This window comes from Ambystoma mexicanum, chromosome 2p (genome assembly GCF_040938575.1).
Source record: "Ambystoma mexicanum isolate Mex_15411 chromosome 2p, UKY_AmexF1_1, whole genome shotgun sequence".
NCBI lineage: Eukaryota > Metazoa > Chordata > Amphibia > Caudata > Ambystomatidae > Ambystoma > Ambystoma mexicanum.
In genome coordinates, this window is record NC_090923.1 from 84,957,107 (window position 1) to 84,973,041 (window position 15,935).

The 15,935-nt window shown below is 46.8% G+C and overlaps 1 protein-coding gene across 1 annotated transcript in view; it reads left to right on the forward strand.

Annotated features, from left to right (window-relative positions):
• Positions 1-15,935, forward strand: part of QARS1 (glutaminyl-tRNA synthetase 1) — a 950,222-nt gene that overhangs the window by 748,066 nt on the left and 186,221 nt on the right. Inside the window, exon 19 of the mRNA XM_069643299.1 lies at positions 3,944-4,048. Within this exon, the coding sequence (XP_069499400.1) occupies positions 3,944-4,048 (105 nt within the window). The remainder of the gene's footprint in view (positions 1-3,943; positions 4,049-15,935) is intronic.

The window sequence follows — 15,935 nt, forward strand, 5'->3', positions numbered from 1 at the left end:
CTACTACTGCACAGGCTGGGCTTCTCCCTCAACTTGAAGTCCCTTTTGACACCAGTTCAGCAGAGCAGTCCTAGACACTCTGGTAGGGAAGGCTTTTCCTCCCGAAGAGAGTCTGCAATATAGCCTAGATGGTGCATTTGTTTCAGAACCAGGCCACCCTACCAGCGGCTTCTTTCCTCTGCCTTTTGTATCTTATGGCCTCCTGTACTTTTCTAGTGCCAGAGGCCAGGCTGCGCATGAGATCCCTTCATTGGCCACTGAGGGACCAGTGGTCGCGGTATCTGGGAGCACTCTCGGATCACATCTGTGTCCAGCCAGGTAGTCTGGAAACTCTGAAGGGTTTGGGTGCTCACTGCGAAGATCTCCATCTGAAGCCATGTGGCACTTCAACAGGCTGGAGTTATGGGCCATCTGGTTAGCCCTGTATCTGAGGGAAGCATGTCCTCATCCTGACGTGGCCATGCACTACCTCAACAAGCCGGGTGGTGGGCACTCCCGCCCCCTCCGCACAGAGGCAATACAGCTGGGGTTCTAGGAGAACCAAATCTCAGTCTTGGCAGTTCATCTGGCAAGGACAGAGAACACCTTGGCGGATGCTCTGAGCAGGCATAGCACGGTCTTGTATGAGCGGGAAGAGTGCCAGGAAGTCCCAGAGGAGATCTTCTCTCTCTGGGGTACCCCTGCAGTGGGTCTGTTTACCACAGAGTTCAACAGGAAGTACAAACCGTTTTGCTTGGGAATTCCCAGTGAACGGCACACTGGGGGACACGGTTCTGGTGGATTGGATTGGATCTCGCCAACCTCACCTCCTCCCCCGATTCCTGTCATTCAGTGGGTTCTCAGGAGGTTGAAGAGATTTTGAGCAACCATGATCTTGATTGCCCCAGATTGGGCGAGGAGGATGTGGTAGTCCGATCTCTTGGATCAGACAGTCTATCCACCTCTCAGGAGGATAGCTCAGGGGCAACACGCTCATCTTGGAAGCAAGACGCAGAGCAACACAAGTTCGATCCATGGATCTGCACTTGGAAACCTCTGAGTATTAAGCGCGTTTATAAATAAAAAATTAAAATGTACCGGTTGCCTCAGCGTCTGATTCTCCTGATCCAGTCGGAGGGTCCAAGTGCTCCATCCGACCCCAGATTCCCTCAACCTACATGTGTGGTTATTGAGAGGATTGGGGTATGATGATTGGGACCTCTCGGAGGAGGTACTTGAGGTGTTGCTGGCTGCCCCAGATCTTCTACAAAATCTCTATGCATGCAGGTGAAGATGATTTGAGGCGTGGTGCAGGGAACGCTATCTCTTGCACCACCACCACAGTGATAGAGTTCCTTCTGTCACTGACCTTGTCAGGCCTTCAGGTTAACAGTCAAAAGGTACTTGGCAACCCTGTCTGTGTTTAAGAGGACCCAGACCTACTTGATGGCGGCCTCGTTTGAGCCTGTGCACTCATGTTCTTTATGGCCGTTATCCCTTAAGACAGTCTTTTTGGTGGCAATCACATCTTGCAGGAGGGTTAGCGAGCTGCAATCTTTGGGCTGTGCAACTCCTTTTTAAGGTTCTTTTGTGAGAAAGTCTGTCGCAAAGTTAGGCCGGGTTCCTTCCTAAGGCAGTTGGTTTCTATCGATTTGCCTGTCTTTTACCCTCCTTGACATCCCTCAGAAGTGGAAGAGTGGCTCCACCGCCTTGAGCTGAAGGGAGCGTTCGGCTTCTATACTGCTCGTACATCTGAGTTTCAGAGGTCAGACCAGTTGTTCGTGGCCCATTCTTTGTCTCAAAAAGGTCTTGCCAAAACAAAACTAACTGTCGCCTTAGATCGTTTTGTTCATGTGAGTGTTATCAATCGGCAGGCAGGGAGCTTCCAGCAGGCTTTTTCCATGAATTCTCCCGCAGATTCCTCACCGACCCTCCCATCCATCCCCACTCAAAGTTCTGTGGCTGGTAGCTTCTGTCCAAACGAGAAGGCATCTGGTGATGGCTCTTAGATGACCGCTTCTGTCTCATTTAATAAAAAATAAATTGTGTGGGATCACCCTGTTACGACGTATTCTGGTTACTAACGGGTAAGGACCGCCTCTGAGTTGTGAAAATGGTAATAAAAAGACTCTGTAGCCCACCAAAGACCACTCCCTCACCACATCAAAAACTATTAAGCTATTCATGTTGTACATGGTGGCAATTGCCACAGGAGTACATTTCAGAAAAATGTATTTGAGTTCGCTGGCATAGTTTTCACTCCATGTCATAACGCATCGCTGGAACAGGCTTTGCTTTCATGCCTTTCCACTCTGGATGGGGTCATAAGTCTTCATGTTACATTTTTGTGTTCTTTGCTTTTCCAATGCACAACAAAGTCACTGCGGTGTACAAAGGGCAAGCGATTCATTCAACATCACAGGACATGTCACTGTACAATCAGGCTATATGTATTTAGGACTACAAAACCCAAATGCAGTACTTTAGTTGCCCTGTCCAAAATCACTACTGCTGTATTCTTTTTGATTGTGTACATTTCCGTTTGTTGCTCTGAATTTGTGCCTATGAGGTACAGACACTCTGAATGTGTAGCAGTGTGGTACTCTGTCAAGTAAACATTTGGAGTTCAGTTTCCTGTTTGGTGATCTATTGGTTACACAGGAAGGGCAGTGGCTGAAGGTGCCTCCCCATTGCAAACCCTTTCAGATCCACTGAGGCACCCCCTCTGCCACCTGCAAAGTAGTGATATTGTCTTATAATTAACCATTATGAATGAATATTCAGTATGACTGAGCCACCTTCCTGCTTCAACAGTTTTTGGGAAACAACGTGGCGTAAGAATTTCCCCTCTCTCCACCACTGTCTTGTGACAGACATTCTGGTCCAAACGCGTCATAGTGCTGCAGAAGCACTCTAATCATTCTTGATTTTTCTACCACCAATTCGTGGAGAGTCCTCATTCCTGTAAATCTGCCAGAAATCTGAACATGTATTTTCTCCCCCAGATGTGAATTCGCTTCACTCCGTTGTTATACATTTAAGTTATGTGGGAGCAACTCTAAAAGGTTAGGAGGAAGCCAAAGAGCAACCCTCTACAGGTCTGCAGAAAGGTTAGCATGGTTCAGCCCAGCCCTGCACTGACACTCGGTTCTCCTGGACTAGCTGTCATTCTTACTGTGGAGAAGGTGTCGTACATCTGTCCAGTGTCCATTCAACTGTGGTCAGAAGGGAGCCACGCTGGCAACCCATTTGCCCCATCAGTTTGTGTGCCCCATGTTTTGGATATATACGACTCTTTGCTATACTCCGAGGGCCATGCACCATCAACCAACTGTTAATAGGGCACACAGCAAGAATCTCTTTAAATACTTGGGGCATAGCAGTGACACCCAGAACAGGTGAGAGGCATACACACTAGTCCTCACATTCAGCCCTGCTTAAATGCAAGTCTGTAAAATCTTAGGTTTTAGAGAGGTGGGCCTACAGGAGATGTGCATGGAGCAATGTGTGCACCAGGCTGGAGTGGCAGGCAATAGTGGACCAAATATGAGCTTTTTTGAGATTCCTACTATTTATTCTGACTAATGGTCACCCAGGATTAGCCTGTTGTCTAGCTGCATCATGTTCTCCGAGGGTGTGTGGGCTATGATTTTCATTACAAAAGAAAATGACCGTCCAGTTTTGTAGTCATTTTTTATTCTCGACGGTTGAGTACATAAACTGTTAAACTAACTGCAAGTCCAGCAGTTTTAAAAATATTTTTCGAGACCTGCTTCTCCTCCCTCCAGCCTCTACTAGGTTAGTTTTAGCATCCTCAAAAGACTATTGTACGTACATAAACCGCCTTAACAGCAGACTATGGAACAAATGTAAATCTTCCAATGCTATCCTATGTAAAATAGCAAAACTGCGTGGTTGTGATGCTTATTCTATCCTTGTAAAATGATCTTGTTTTCATATATAGGTTTTGGATGTGCCTGTTCCCAACTTTCCTGCTGATGAATCCAAAGGCTTCCACAAAGTTCCCTTTTGCTCCAGCATCTTCATTGAGCAGTCAGACTTCCGGGAGGTAAATAGCACCTTTCAATTGTAGCTAACCATTAGCCATGTATTTCTTCTTTTTTTTTTCTTCAAAAAACGTTTATTTAACATACTGTGGGAAATGGCGAGTGCATGAACATACTGATCACATTTCAAAGGCACAATGACAATTCAATGCCCCATGTATGTGCACAACCTCTTCCACCTCCCACCATCATAATAATGAGAAGTGCTGCATAAGCGTAGGGTTCGCCACAATCGCAGGGTAGATCTCTGCAAAATCAATGAGGGGCTTCCATACGGCTGTATATTTGCTATTTCATTCTTCGCACAGTGCCGTAATTGTCTGTGACCAGGATGTCCCATGTTTTTTTGAATTGCAATTGGTTTAATTAAACCTTTAAAAAAGAAAACGAGAAGAGCAAATAAGAACATAAGTAAATCGAAACATACATTAATAAAAAATGTATAGCAGGTAAAATCAGAATTATTTACATTTAGTAATGATAAAAGAGAAGGAAAACTTTAGGAAATTAGAACACTGAAGCATGTACAAAAAGTATCAGTCAAAAACTCAATCTTTAGAATAACATACATTAGCATTGCATAAATCATGAGCCATGGCCAAAAGACTTGATGAATAAAGCAGATTTGAGCAGACGATTATTTAATGCCTAGGCTCTCCAGATTCAGACTTTTAATTAAATCCGAAAGGGCCGTTCCATGAACGTTATGAATGTAGAGACAGTGCTTCCATACCCACTGTTCATTATGAATCATACTTTTTCACATTCAAGGGCGCGAGAAATTTCACTGTTAGGCTCTCTAGTGCCACATACTCAAGAACTAAGTGCTTTTAAGGTCTCCAGTTTCTTAAAACAAAACATACAATACGCTGCTTCCACCTGAATTAATGACCTCCTCACTTGAATTTCCCTGGTGGGGAGCACATAGAGTGCCATTAGAGCAGTATCTTCGTTATAGAACCTCTTCATCTGTGCTCATGCTTCAAATTGCTTGAGGGGTAAGAATGAAAGTCCTCGATAGTCTTAAATCCAATCAGAGTCAAATAAGGCTTGTTTGGCCCTCATAGGATTATCAATCAAGGTCTCCAAGACACACCAATTCTCATCAAGGGCCTGTTCTGATCTGTCCCTAATAGAGATGAGTGCCCGAGAGAAGTTCAAGTTGCTTCCCATTAGATGGTGAAGTGTATTCAGGATTGGAGCCTTGATTTTCGAATAGAGGGAAAGACCAGCCCATTGTAACCGTGCCCACAAGGAGACAATCCCCAATTCAAAGCGGATAGCCGATATAGGTACTGCATTCGGAAGCCCCAGTATTCTCCTCCAGATACGTCCCTCAATTCTGTTGAGTGTTACATACTTTATCAGACTTTAGTTCTAGGCCGTAGATCAGCCTGGGGACGATTTTACCCTAAAAAACATCACTGCAGGTTTGAGAGAAAATTTTCCAACCTTACTATCAAACCGAACAACCTGTGCTTCCAACAATTTTGCCTTTTGTAGCACAGGCTCAGTAACTACCCTAGAGCCATGGTAAGCTGAAAAATTAAAACCCAGATATCGAACAGACTCAGAGCTGCAGGGGAATACCCCCAAATTTGCCAGCAGGTCTGTTGAGCTTCTCCCTCGCTTTCATGAAGGAAAGGATCTTGGTTTTAATAGCATTGATGGCTAACCTGTTAACTTTGGCATATGTCTCAGTTATTAAGAGACCTTTTTAACACCACCTTGGTAAGATCAAAAATTAGGTCATCTGCATAGGCAAGCCATACCATTGTTTCCTTGCCTATCTTTGGTGCAACAAGCCCTTCCTTCATAAGCGAGAGTGCGACATCTGAGAGATATTGGTTGAAGATCCAGGGGGCCAAGGTACAGCCTTGTCTCTCTCTCCTGCAAGATCGAATTGTCTTCGAGAGGTCCCCCTTTTGGCTGAGCCGCACTTGGATACCGCAATTGTCATAAACCCCACTAATAAGTCTTATGAGCCAATCAGGCATGCCCCATTTTGCCAATTTGGCCTAAAGACTACCCCGGTCAGCACAGTCAAATGCGGCAGTTAGATCGATCGAGGCCATATAAGTACATCCCCCAGTTGTCATCCAGGCCTCTTCCTGCACGCATTTGAGAGCCAGGCCTTTTATATTGGTAGAATGGCCCTTCCTAAAACAAGTCTGAAATTGGTCTAACGGATGAGATACTGGCCCAGGCTTCAAGGTGTGAGAGCAGGTGCGCCGAAAAGATCTTAGAATCGGCGTCAATAAGCGAGATGAGATGATAATTAGCTGGATCAGTCCTGCTACCACACTTGAAGATGGGTACCACGTGGGATGTGTTACAGGAGGTCGGGGGTTACGCCTGTGGCGAGAATATCCCTAAACTCCAGATACATAAGGTTAGCCCAAATGTTTGGAATGTACTTGAAGGTGTTATAAGTGAGGCCATTATACCCCGGAACCCGAGATCTCTTGAATTTAGTAATGAGATGTTGGATGACAGCAATGTCTAAATGAGGATCCCAAATTGCCCTTCCTATTAAAACAGCAGCCATTGCAATATCAATTTTAGGGAGTCCAAACCTTTCCTCATAAAACTGTACCCATTCCTGTTCAGAGATTGAATTCAGTTGAGGGATTGCGTAGTTGGGATCTTGCCCATTTACCAAGTGCCAAAAGGCACTAACCTCAGTTAATCCGGATCCCCAGCATCATTTCAGCATCTCGTTGCAGGATATGGGATTTGATTGATTTGCAGTAGTTTTTATAACACTAATTAGCTCGTAAAATAGCCTTGTCAGAATTGGTGCGCTGGATTAGTTTTACTTCCCTCCTCAGATGTTTTTGCTTCCGCTCGTTCAGGATTGTAGTAATGAGTATGCCTAGCAGGTGCGATCTCCCTATTTCCCCTCCCTGTTAACCCAGAAACCAATGAGCCGACAAGTAACTGGAACTAGTTTGCATTGAAGTTAAGCTTCCACTCAAAAGTGGATTGATTGAGTGCCAGTTTGGTGTTCGTTCCTTGGGGTCATACTGCCCTCATCCAATGAAAAGTAATCTCCCCAAGCACCTATTGGGGAGGAGCTAGCGCCTTATCTAGTGCCTTCCTGCACCCCCAAGCGCTTTACAATTAGGCAAGACTTCTCTAAGCACTACAGCACCGAGAAAGCTTTTTTCATCTAAATATAATCACATAGACATGGGTGGCCGGCCACTAAATGAAAATAGTATTAAAATATAAGGTGCAAATAACTATTTAGATGAATATATTTGTAAACCTGTTAAATTGTAGCTAGCTTTTCTCAAAGCACACAGTGAATGCAGCCTGTGCTAAAAATAGACTACAGCCATTTCCTGTTGTCGGTTAAGGCTTGCAGAGAGCAGGAGGTAAATGAGCAGCTGTTTCCGGTCTATCAAAACACACAGGCAGGCTGGGGCTCATGTACACAATGTAACAGTATGGGTGAACAGAGGTTTAAAGAGAATTACTGGTCTAGATAAAATATAAACATTTTGAGTGAAGTGTTGAGAGTATGGCGGGAAGGTGTGTTTCTATAAATGTTTATAACATGCAAATGATGCTAAGCAAGAGCTACAATGTATTCCTGCAGAGGCAGCAGTATGTTAAGTAGCTTGTAACCTAGCCATGCAACACTGCAGACTGCAGCATCCTTTGTATGGCAAGAACAATAATTTTGGATAAACCATGCCAGTATCCAGTGACCAAGTAAAGTATATAAAGGCAGCTGCTTGCCATTAGTCTGCAGGTGACAGCCAAGGAAGACAACATGCTGGTCGGAAGGGCATAGTCCTCTGCTCTGCTCTTCCCCCCCCCTCCCCCCACCCAATCCTCATTTTTGTACAGATTACATTTATCCTTGCAAGATGAAGACTCATGGCCTTAATTTCCTAGAGGGGTGCATTTTCTCTGGTGCGAGCGTGATGGGGTACCCCAATATATTTTACTTTCAACCCTCATCTAGCAGCCATCTTCAGATTTTTACTGCATGCTTCAGTGTTGGGAGTCCTCTAGTTTTGCTCTGTGAGCTACTCCGTTTGTTTTCGTTTTTCGGCAGAAAAAAGTTCTATTTTTGTTCTAAAGAGTGTGTGCTCTTATATCTGACAGTGGGGATCCGTTGTCTGTGAATTTCAGCACCCCTCAAGGGTGTAGATCGTCAAAGTTGCTTCGAAGGCCATCGGCCTACTTCACGTCCACCGGCCATGATGGAGGACAAGGAAGATCCTTCTTCAGGCCCTGCAGCAGGTACGGGCTACGAAACGTGTTTGTGGAGGGCAAATGCCTCTGCTGTCTTCATCAGGATCACAAGGAAGAAGAGTGTGAGATCTGCTTCTCAAAGAAGACGATGAAGGATCGACATAGTAGACTGGCAGCGTGGCTGAACACCAAGGCCTCTGTCCCATGCTCTGAGCAGGGTCATGCCTCACCCAGGACCGGCCGGTTCGGGGAGCCGGCTTTTAAGTCCTTTGAGGGTGCCTCATCCATGGGGGTCCAAGACGAGGCCAAGCACAGCACGTCCGGTTTCGTCGGGGGTCAGCAATCGAGCTCCTCCTTAAAAAGGAAATTGTCCAACCCAGCTACGCTGCGGGAGAAGCCAGAGAAGCCATGGACGGAGGAGAAGACTGCTGACCTGCCCATGAAGGCCCAGGCGGCTCAGGAGAAGTCTTCATCGGCGATGGAACTGGTGGCGGCTGCTCTCAAAGGGAAGAGGCTGACCCTGTAAAGAGTAACCCCCAGTGTTGAAGGAGCCCCTGCCTCCAAGGCGAGAGGCCACTGCAGTGACTTTGGCAAACTCTGCTGGCACACTGGAGAAGAGGATGCCGTCTGAGCCCGGCTTCAACCCCTCAGGGTGGTAAAGGGGGGAGGGGTGGAGGCAAGGAACGAAGGCCCAGACTAGCCCCAGTCCGTGTCCCAGGCCATGGAAGTTTCGCCCATGGACAACGAGGACCTGGAGTCCGAACACACGGTCCACAAGGACTTGGAGGACGCCAGCTCAGCCAAGGGTTGTATCTCAGACATCCTGTCCACCCTACACACATTGGTGCCGGAAATCCAGAAGAGGATGCCACAGGGCCCGGTTCCTATGGCACCCCAACCCTGATCAGCCTCAGAGGAAGCGCCATCCGACACCCCCGTTTCAGCCTCCACATCCGCTCTGGGGGCCTTCCTCCCTGATGTGGGCCCGGGACGGATATGGCGACTAATGAAGACGGTGGTATCCTCACAGCAGGTGGCAGATCTCCCCAGCCAAGGGCGTTTTCACTGGATGAGGTGGGGTCGTTCCATTCCATGGTTGCCAAAGCCTCCAAGCTTGTGCCCGAGGAAGCCAAGAAGGAAGGTTCCTGTACCAGAGGCGCGGGGCCAAGAGGAAGACCATCATGGCGGTGTCCCTTCTGGACGACGTGTGTTGGGGGCCTACACGGCTTGCACGGCTCCAGCCAAATGGGATAGGCTGGAGAAGTAGTACCGGGTTCTGGAATCTGCACCCAAGTGCTGAGGTCACAGCAGGATTTGGTGGTTTCAGCAGGCACAGGGAAGCAGTTGGCTAACCCGTCCTAGTCATTCTCAGTCCCTCAGGACAGCGAGGGGAAGAAGATGGATGCCATGAGAAGAAAGTTCATTTATACCGTGGTGTCCACCATCAAGGTGGGCAAACGCACTGATGATCCTGGCCAGTTACGACTGGGAGCTGTGGTGTCAGATTTTAGAGTTCCTCCCCAACGACAAGAGGATGGAGGCGATCGCCCTCTTCCAGGATGGAGAGGTTGTGTCTGATCACACCGGCCTTGGACATTGCCGACACAGGGTTCCGGCATATGGTGAACTGAGTCTGCCTTTGTGGTCAAGGCTGGTTGAAGGCCACGAATTTCCACCAGGAGGTCCAGACGAGGGTACTGGGCATGCTGTTCGGAGATTACTTTTTTGGGAAGGTCATCGACGAGTCCCTGCAGGCCATCGAGGTGGATGCAGAGACTGCACATTCCCTGGGCACTCTGCAGCAGCACTGCTCTGCCTTTCGGTCCTCCAGAGGAAAGTAGAGCAAGTTGTCAAAATGTTTCTCCTCATGCCACCAACCTTCAAGATCAACGACTCCAGCTTACAGAGCCCGTTCCCAGGCCTATCATGGAGGAGTTGGAAACAAAGGGGTAGCGTCCTGCCACATATATTTTCATACAGTAATTTTTTACTTTTCTGATTACTGTGAGACTTTTCTCATTTCACATAATTGTGTATCCTAGAGACTGTGAAATTGTGCTATTTACAGTACAGAGGTACAAAGGAATAATGCACAGAAACACAGGTGACTCTTAGCTTATTTATTCAGCTAATATCACAAAATAGAAAAAATGGAAATCAATTGCCCGTAATATTACGGTAGTTTTGTAGAACACTATTCCAGCAGTTTAGTGTACATGTAAAAGTAGGAGTCTGAATACAGTAGAATAAAACCACAGTGCAGAACTCTCATGACATGAACTTGAAAGTGCCCAAAAAAAAAAAACCTTGTGCATAAAGTTAGTACAATAAACAAGTACAGTAGGGCACAGACAATATCGCATTTGTAGACATTACTTCTTTACAAACATCATCCCAATACTGGTATCAAATGGTATATTGGATGTCTTTCAAAGAGGAGAAAACCAAGTCTTTGGTCTACGTCAAGATGTTTATCAGATGTTTTTTGGAGGGACTGGCTTGCTGGCCTGGATGTAATAAAGGTCCGTGGACGTTTCGGCGTCAAAAAAGCCTTCTTCAAGGGTTTAGACCCAGTCTCCCTGTCAAACGGGAATAGAGTAAGGACGTAATTAGCGTTCAAGGAACACTCTGGTGTTGTCATAAAAACCAGGATACTGGTATGTGTAAAAACAACTTTAAAAATGGGGAGTATCCCCTGGACATAAAGAATATTGAACTGTAAATATTCAAGTATCGGGCTTGTACTGGTTCATACACTGACCTGAAAGGGTTGGCCTGGAGGAGGTGAAAGTGGTTGGACACCCTCCGTAAGTAATGGCGTGGATCTCAGTTTACTTGGTACCGGTTGTGCCTGGAACATGTGTCTGGGGAAGGAAATGGGAACAAAAGGATGGTTGACACACGGGAAATAAGTTTGGTGCATGCTTGCGTACTAGTTATAAAAGTAGGTTGATACACCTAAAAGAGGCTGGGAGGGCCACAGAGGGTCAGGGAGGATAGGAGTTACCTGTTCCTGTGCTGGGGGTATTGAAGGACCCGGCAACTTGAGGCTTGAGGTAGCGGGACACCCCGGTGTGAATCCCAGCGGGGGCACCCGTCTGTTGCTGCAGTCAAAAAGTGCAGAATGTGCGGATGTATTCTGCAAGAAGGGGAGAAAACTTAGGACATGCCGGGAAGCGGTTTGGTTTGAAAAGAAGCCACTGGAGGTAATGCCGGTGTAGTGGCTACAAAAATTGGGAAAGGGAGTGATAGGGTGTCGGAAAGAAGGGGGGTGGGGGGAGGGGGAAACAAAGGGGAAACACTAACTGACACTCAAGCCATTACCTTCGAAATTCTGGCTGTTTGTCAGCAGCGGTCTGATCGAGTAGGGGTCGGGCGCGAAATGAAGCAGCGTCAGGATCCCATTACAGCTCGATGTATACTACAAAGTGCAGCGTATATGACCGAAGGGGGCCGTGCGGTTACTCTCCCTGCGCTTGCGCAGGGGTACGGGCCTACGTCCCTACGGCTTGTGCGCATGCGTGTGGTGGAGACGGGGCTCCACGGTTTGCTTGCTAATGTGTGCGAGGGCGCGCCGTCCAGGCGCTTACTAGGGTGCATGTGTGGTAGTATAGTAGGCTCGTAGAACAGAAAAGGCGCCTTGTTATGTAAATGTAGTAAATGTAGGGCCTGAGTTCGATGTACGGTTTATTTAGTGTGGATCGAAAAGGGACCAGACCATACTGGCAAAGCGGCGTGGGCCTAGAACTGCTATTCACAAAGACTGATTAGTTTAGAGCAAAAAAGAAAACCTATTTACAAGTGCATTCAAAAAACGTAAATTCTATGGTATGATAAACATGTACATATTAAGACGGCATTAAGACTGAGGATTGCATATTTTTCTCGGCGTCATCTACATATATACATATGTTAAAGACATTAATGTGTACAAGCAGGGGGGAGGGAGAAGTGCATATGCATGCTTGGAAGAGATACATATCACGGCAGACTGCTAATAGATGCTAAGTGATGTAAGGCTTGTCATTATTCGATAGTCCTATTCTTTTTATGTTTTTTAGTATTGGAGCAGACAGGGTATGCAACAGGGGTGAGGGAGTTCATGTGGGAACCCTGGAGAGGATGGCACAATCTCCAGCTGCTCTTAGTATTGTGCTGAAGAATTAGGGCATGTTCTCCGCTGTGCTTCGTTGTTCCGGTGAAGTATTTGGAACCTGGCTTTGCAAGGGGAACTACTTTCTGTTCTACGAGCCTACTATACTACCACACATGCGCCCTAGTAAGCGCCTGGACGGCGCGCCCTCGCACACATTAGCAAGCAAACCGTGGAGCCCCGTCTCCACCACACGCATGCGCACAAGCCGTAGGGACGTAGGCCCGTACCCCTGCGCAAGCGCAGGGGGAGTAACCGCACGGCCCCCTTCGGTCATATACGCTGCACTTTGTAGTATACATCGAGCTGTAATGGGATCCTGACGCTGCTTCATTTCGCGCCCGACCCCTACTCGATCAGACCGCTGCTGACAAACAGCCAGAATTTCGAAGGTAATGGCTTGAGTGTCAGTTAGTGTTTCCCCTTTTGTTTCCCCTTTCCCTCCCCCCCCCCTTCTTTCCGACACCCTATCACTCCCTTTCCCAATTTTTGTAGCCACTACACCGGCATTACCTCCAGTGGCTTCTTTTCAAACCAAACCGCTTCCCGGCATGTCCTAAGTTTTCTCCCCTTCTTGCAGAATACATCCGCACATTCTGCACTTTTTGACTGCAGCAACAGACGGGTGCCCCCGCTGGGATTCACACCGGGGTGTCCCGCCACCTCAAGCCTCAAGTTGCCGGGTCCTTCAATACCCCCAGCACAGGAACAGGTAACTCCTATCCTCCCTGACCCTCTGTGGCCCTCCCAGCCTCTTTTAGGTGTCCACCTACTTTTATAACTAGTACGCAAGCATGCACCAAACTTATTTCCCGTGTGTCAACCATCCTTTTGTTCCCATTTCCTTCCCCAGACACATGTTCCAGGCACAACCGGTACCAAGTAAACTGAGATCCACGCCATTACTTACGGAGGGTGTCCAACCACTTTCACCTCCTCCAGGCCAACCCTTTCAGGTCAGTGTATGAACCAGTACAAGCCCGATACTTGAATATTTACAGTTCAATATTCTTTGTCCAGGGGATACTCCCCATTTTTAAAGTTGTTTTTACACATACCAGTATCCTGGTTTTTATGACAACACCAGAGTGTTCCTTGAACGCTAATTACGTCCTTACTCTATTCCCGTTTGACAGGGTCTAAACCCTTGAAGAAGGCTTTTTTGACGCCGAAACGTCCAGGGACCTTTATTACATCCAGGCCTCTGCAAGCCAGTCCCTCCAAAAAACATCTGATAAACATCTTGACGTAGACCAAAGACTTGGTTTTCTCCTCTTTGAAAGACATCCAATATACCATTTGATACCAGTATTAGGATGATGTTTGTAAAGAAGTAATGTCTACAAATGCGATATTGTCTGTGCCCTACTGTACTTGTTTATTGTACTAACTTTATGCACAAGGTTTTTTTTTTTTTGGGCACTTTCAAGTTCATGTCATGAGAGTTCTGCACTGTGGTTTTATTCTACTGTATTCAGACTCCTACTTTTACATGTGCACTAAACTGCTGGAATAGTGTTCTACAAAACTACCGTAATATTATGGGCAATTGATTTCCATTTTTTCTATTTTGTGATATTAGCTGAATAAATAAGCTAAGAGTCACCTGTGTTTCTGTGCATTATTCCTTTGTACCTCTGTACTGTAAATAGCACAATTTCACAGTCTCTAGGATACACAATTATGTGAAATGAGAAAAGTCTCACAGTAATCAGAAAAGTAAAAAATTACTGTATGAAAATATATGTGGCAGGACGCTACCCCTTTGTTTCCAATTTCTACTGCTCCTAAATCCTACCACTTACTTTGAGCAGTCCCTCCAGTTACGTAACTATCATGGAGGAGGCCAGCACTCCCGTCACCTGCAAGGCAGGGTACCGGCACCAAAGCAGGCCTGAACTGGCCAGGACATCGAGCCACCACCTGTGCAACCCCGTTGGGAGGCCAGCTGACTGGATTTGTCAGCAAGTGAAAAAAGATCACCACCGACTGGCTCGGCAGGAGCAACACCTCCAACTCTTGGAGGAGGTACAGGCCATGCTGCGAAAAGGGGCGATAGAGCTGGTTCCGCAGCGACTCTGCGGCTCCAGTGTCTATTCCAGATACTTTTTAGTCAAAAAGCAAACCGGTGGCTGGAGGTCCATTCTAGACCTGCAACGTCTGAACAAGTACATAAAGTCTTAGAAATTCAGGATGGTCACGTTGCAGCACTTGCTTGGCTAACTGGAAGGAGGAGACTTCTTGATGTCACTGTACCTGGAGGACACATACTTCCATTCACGAGAAACACTGAAGTTTCTACGCTTCATAGTGCAGGGACGACAGTACCAGTTCAAGGCCCTTCCTTTCGGCTTGGTCGTCCCCCAGGGTGTTTACGAAGTGCCTGCCATCGTTGGCGGCCCATCTGTCTACGGAGGATATACGTGTACCCGTACCTTGACTGGCTCATCCAGGCTGGCTCGTGAGAGTGAGCCGTCGTACACACTGACGACCGGCCAGCTGCTGACGGATCTGGGGTTCTAGATCAATTATCGGAAGTCATGCTTGGCACCATTGCAGAATGCTCTGTTCCTAGGAGCCAGACTACAAACCACTGGAATAGCTTATTAAAGTCTTACTGCCAGTAGGACTTCAGGACATCTACCCTAGCACATCCCTATAGAGTATCTTCTGTAAATTGCATTGTATTGGTGCTTAACTTTTTTAGGCACTAGGCCATCTTATGAATGGACTTTGTAAGAAAAGGAAATTGTACTTGTGATTGGTTCTAATAATTTTACCTACAACTGAGTACTTGCCTGTTTCACCCGTTTAGTTGTTGGGTGATGTATTGTAAGTGAACATACTGGTGAATGTATGTATTTGATATTAATACCTACTGGTTTAATTTCTTGGGGTGTTCTTAAAGGCTTAAATAACTAATTTTATAACGCACTTAGCTGAATTATGTTATTCTGTGTGGATTCATTGGGGCCCCTGACCACACAACAGTAAGTATTGTCTGCGCTCCAGACTACCTTGATTGGGGTGTGGCTGAACTCCGTCTCTGTTCACCAGAACTAGGAGGCCCACTAAAATCTGCCCACCAGGGCTGATTTTAGAAGTGCATTTTAACACTCCTCAAAATTCATGTCATAGATGTCAGAGGTTTTTGAGGAAAGGCATCCTATCCCATTTGAGCTTGAGCCTCTTTTCCCAGATAGGTGTAGATTTCCCAGAGGAATTCCATGGCAAAGGGGAGGATCTCATAGATCTGATCTCTAACCTACAGGAGGCCAGTGACCTCAACCCTTTCCTGAGCTGGATATCCTCTGGGCACAGACTCCCGGGATACTTCATGCTACTTTCCAGAAAATGATGGGCAAAAGTGGTGGACACACTGGGGTTGTCGCCACCTAAAGGGTCCAAAGTTCAGTTAGTTGACTGACATTCTGGAGGAAGGCCCTCTGAAGCACCTTGCAGTTCTTTAACCGGCAGTGAAAGCCCTGATCTTGAAAGCCTGGGAGAAACCAGCCGCGGTCACTGCG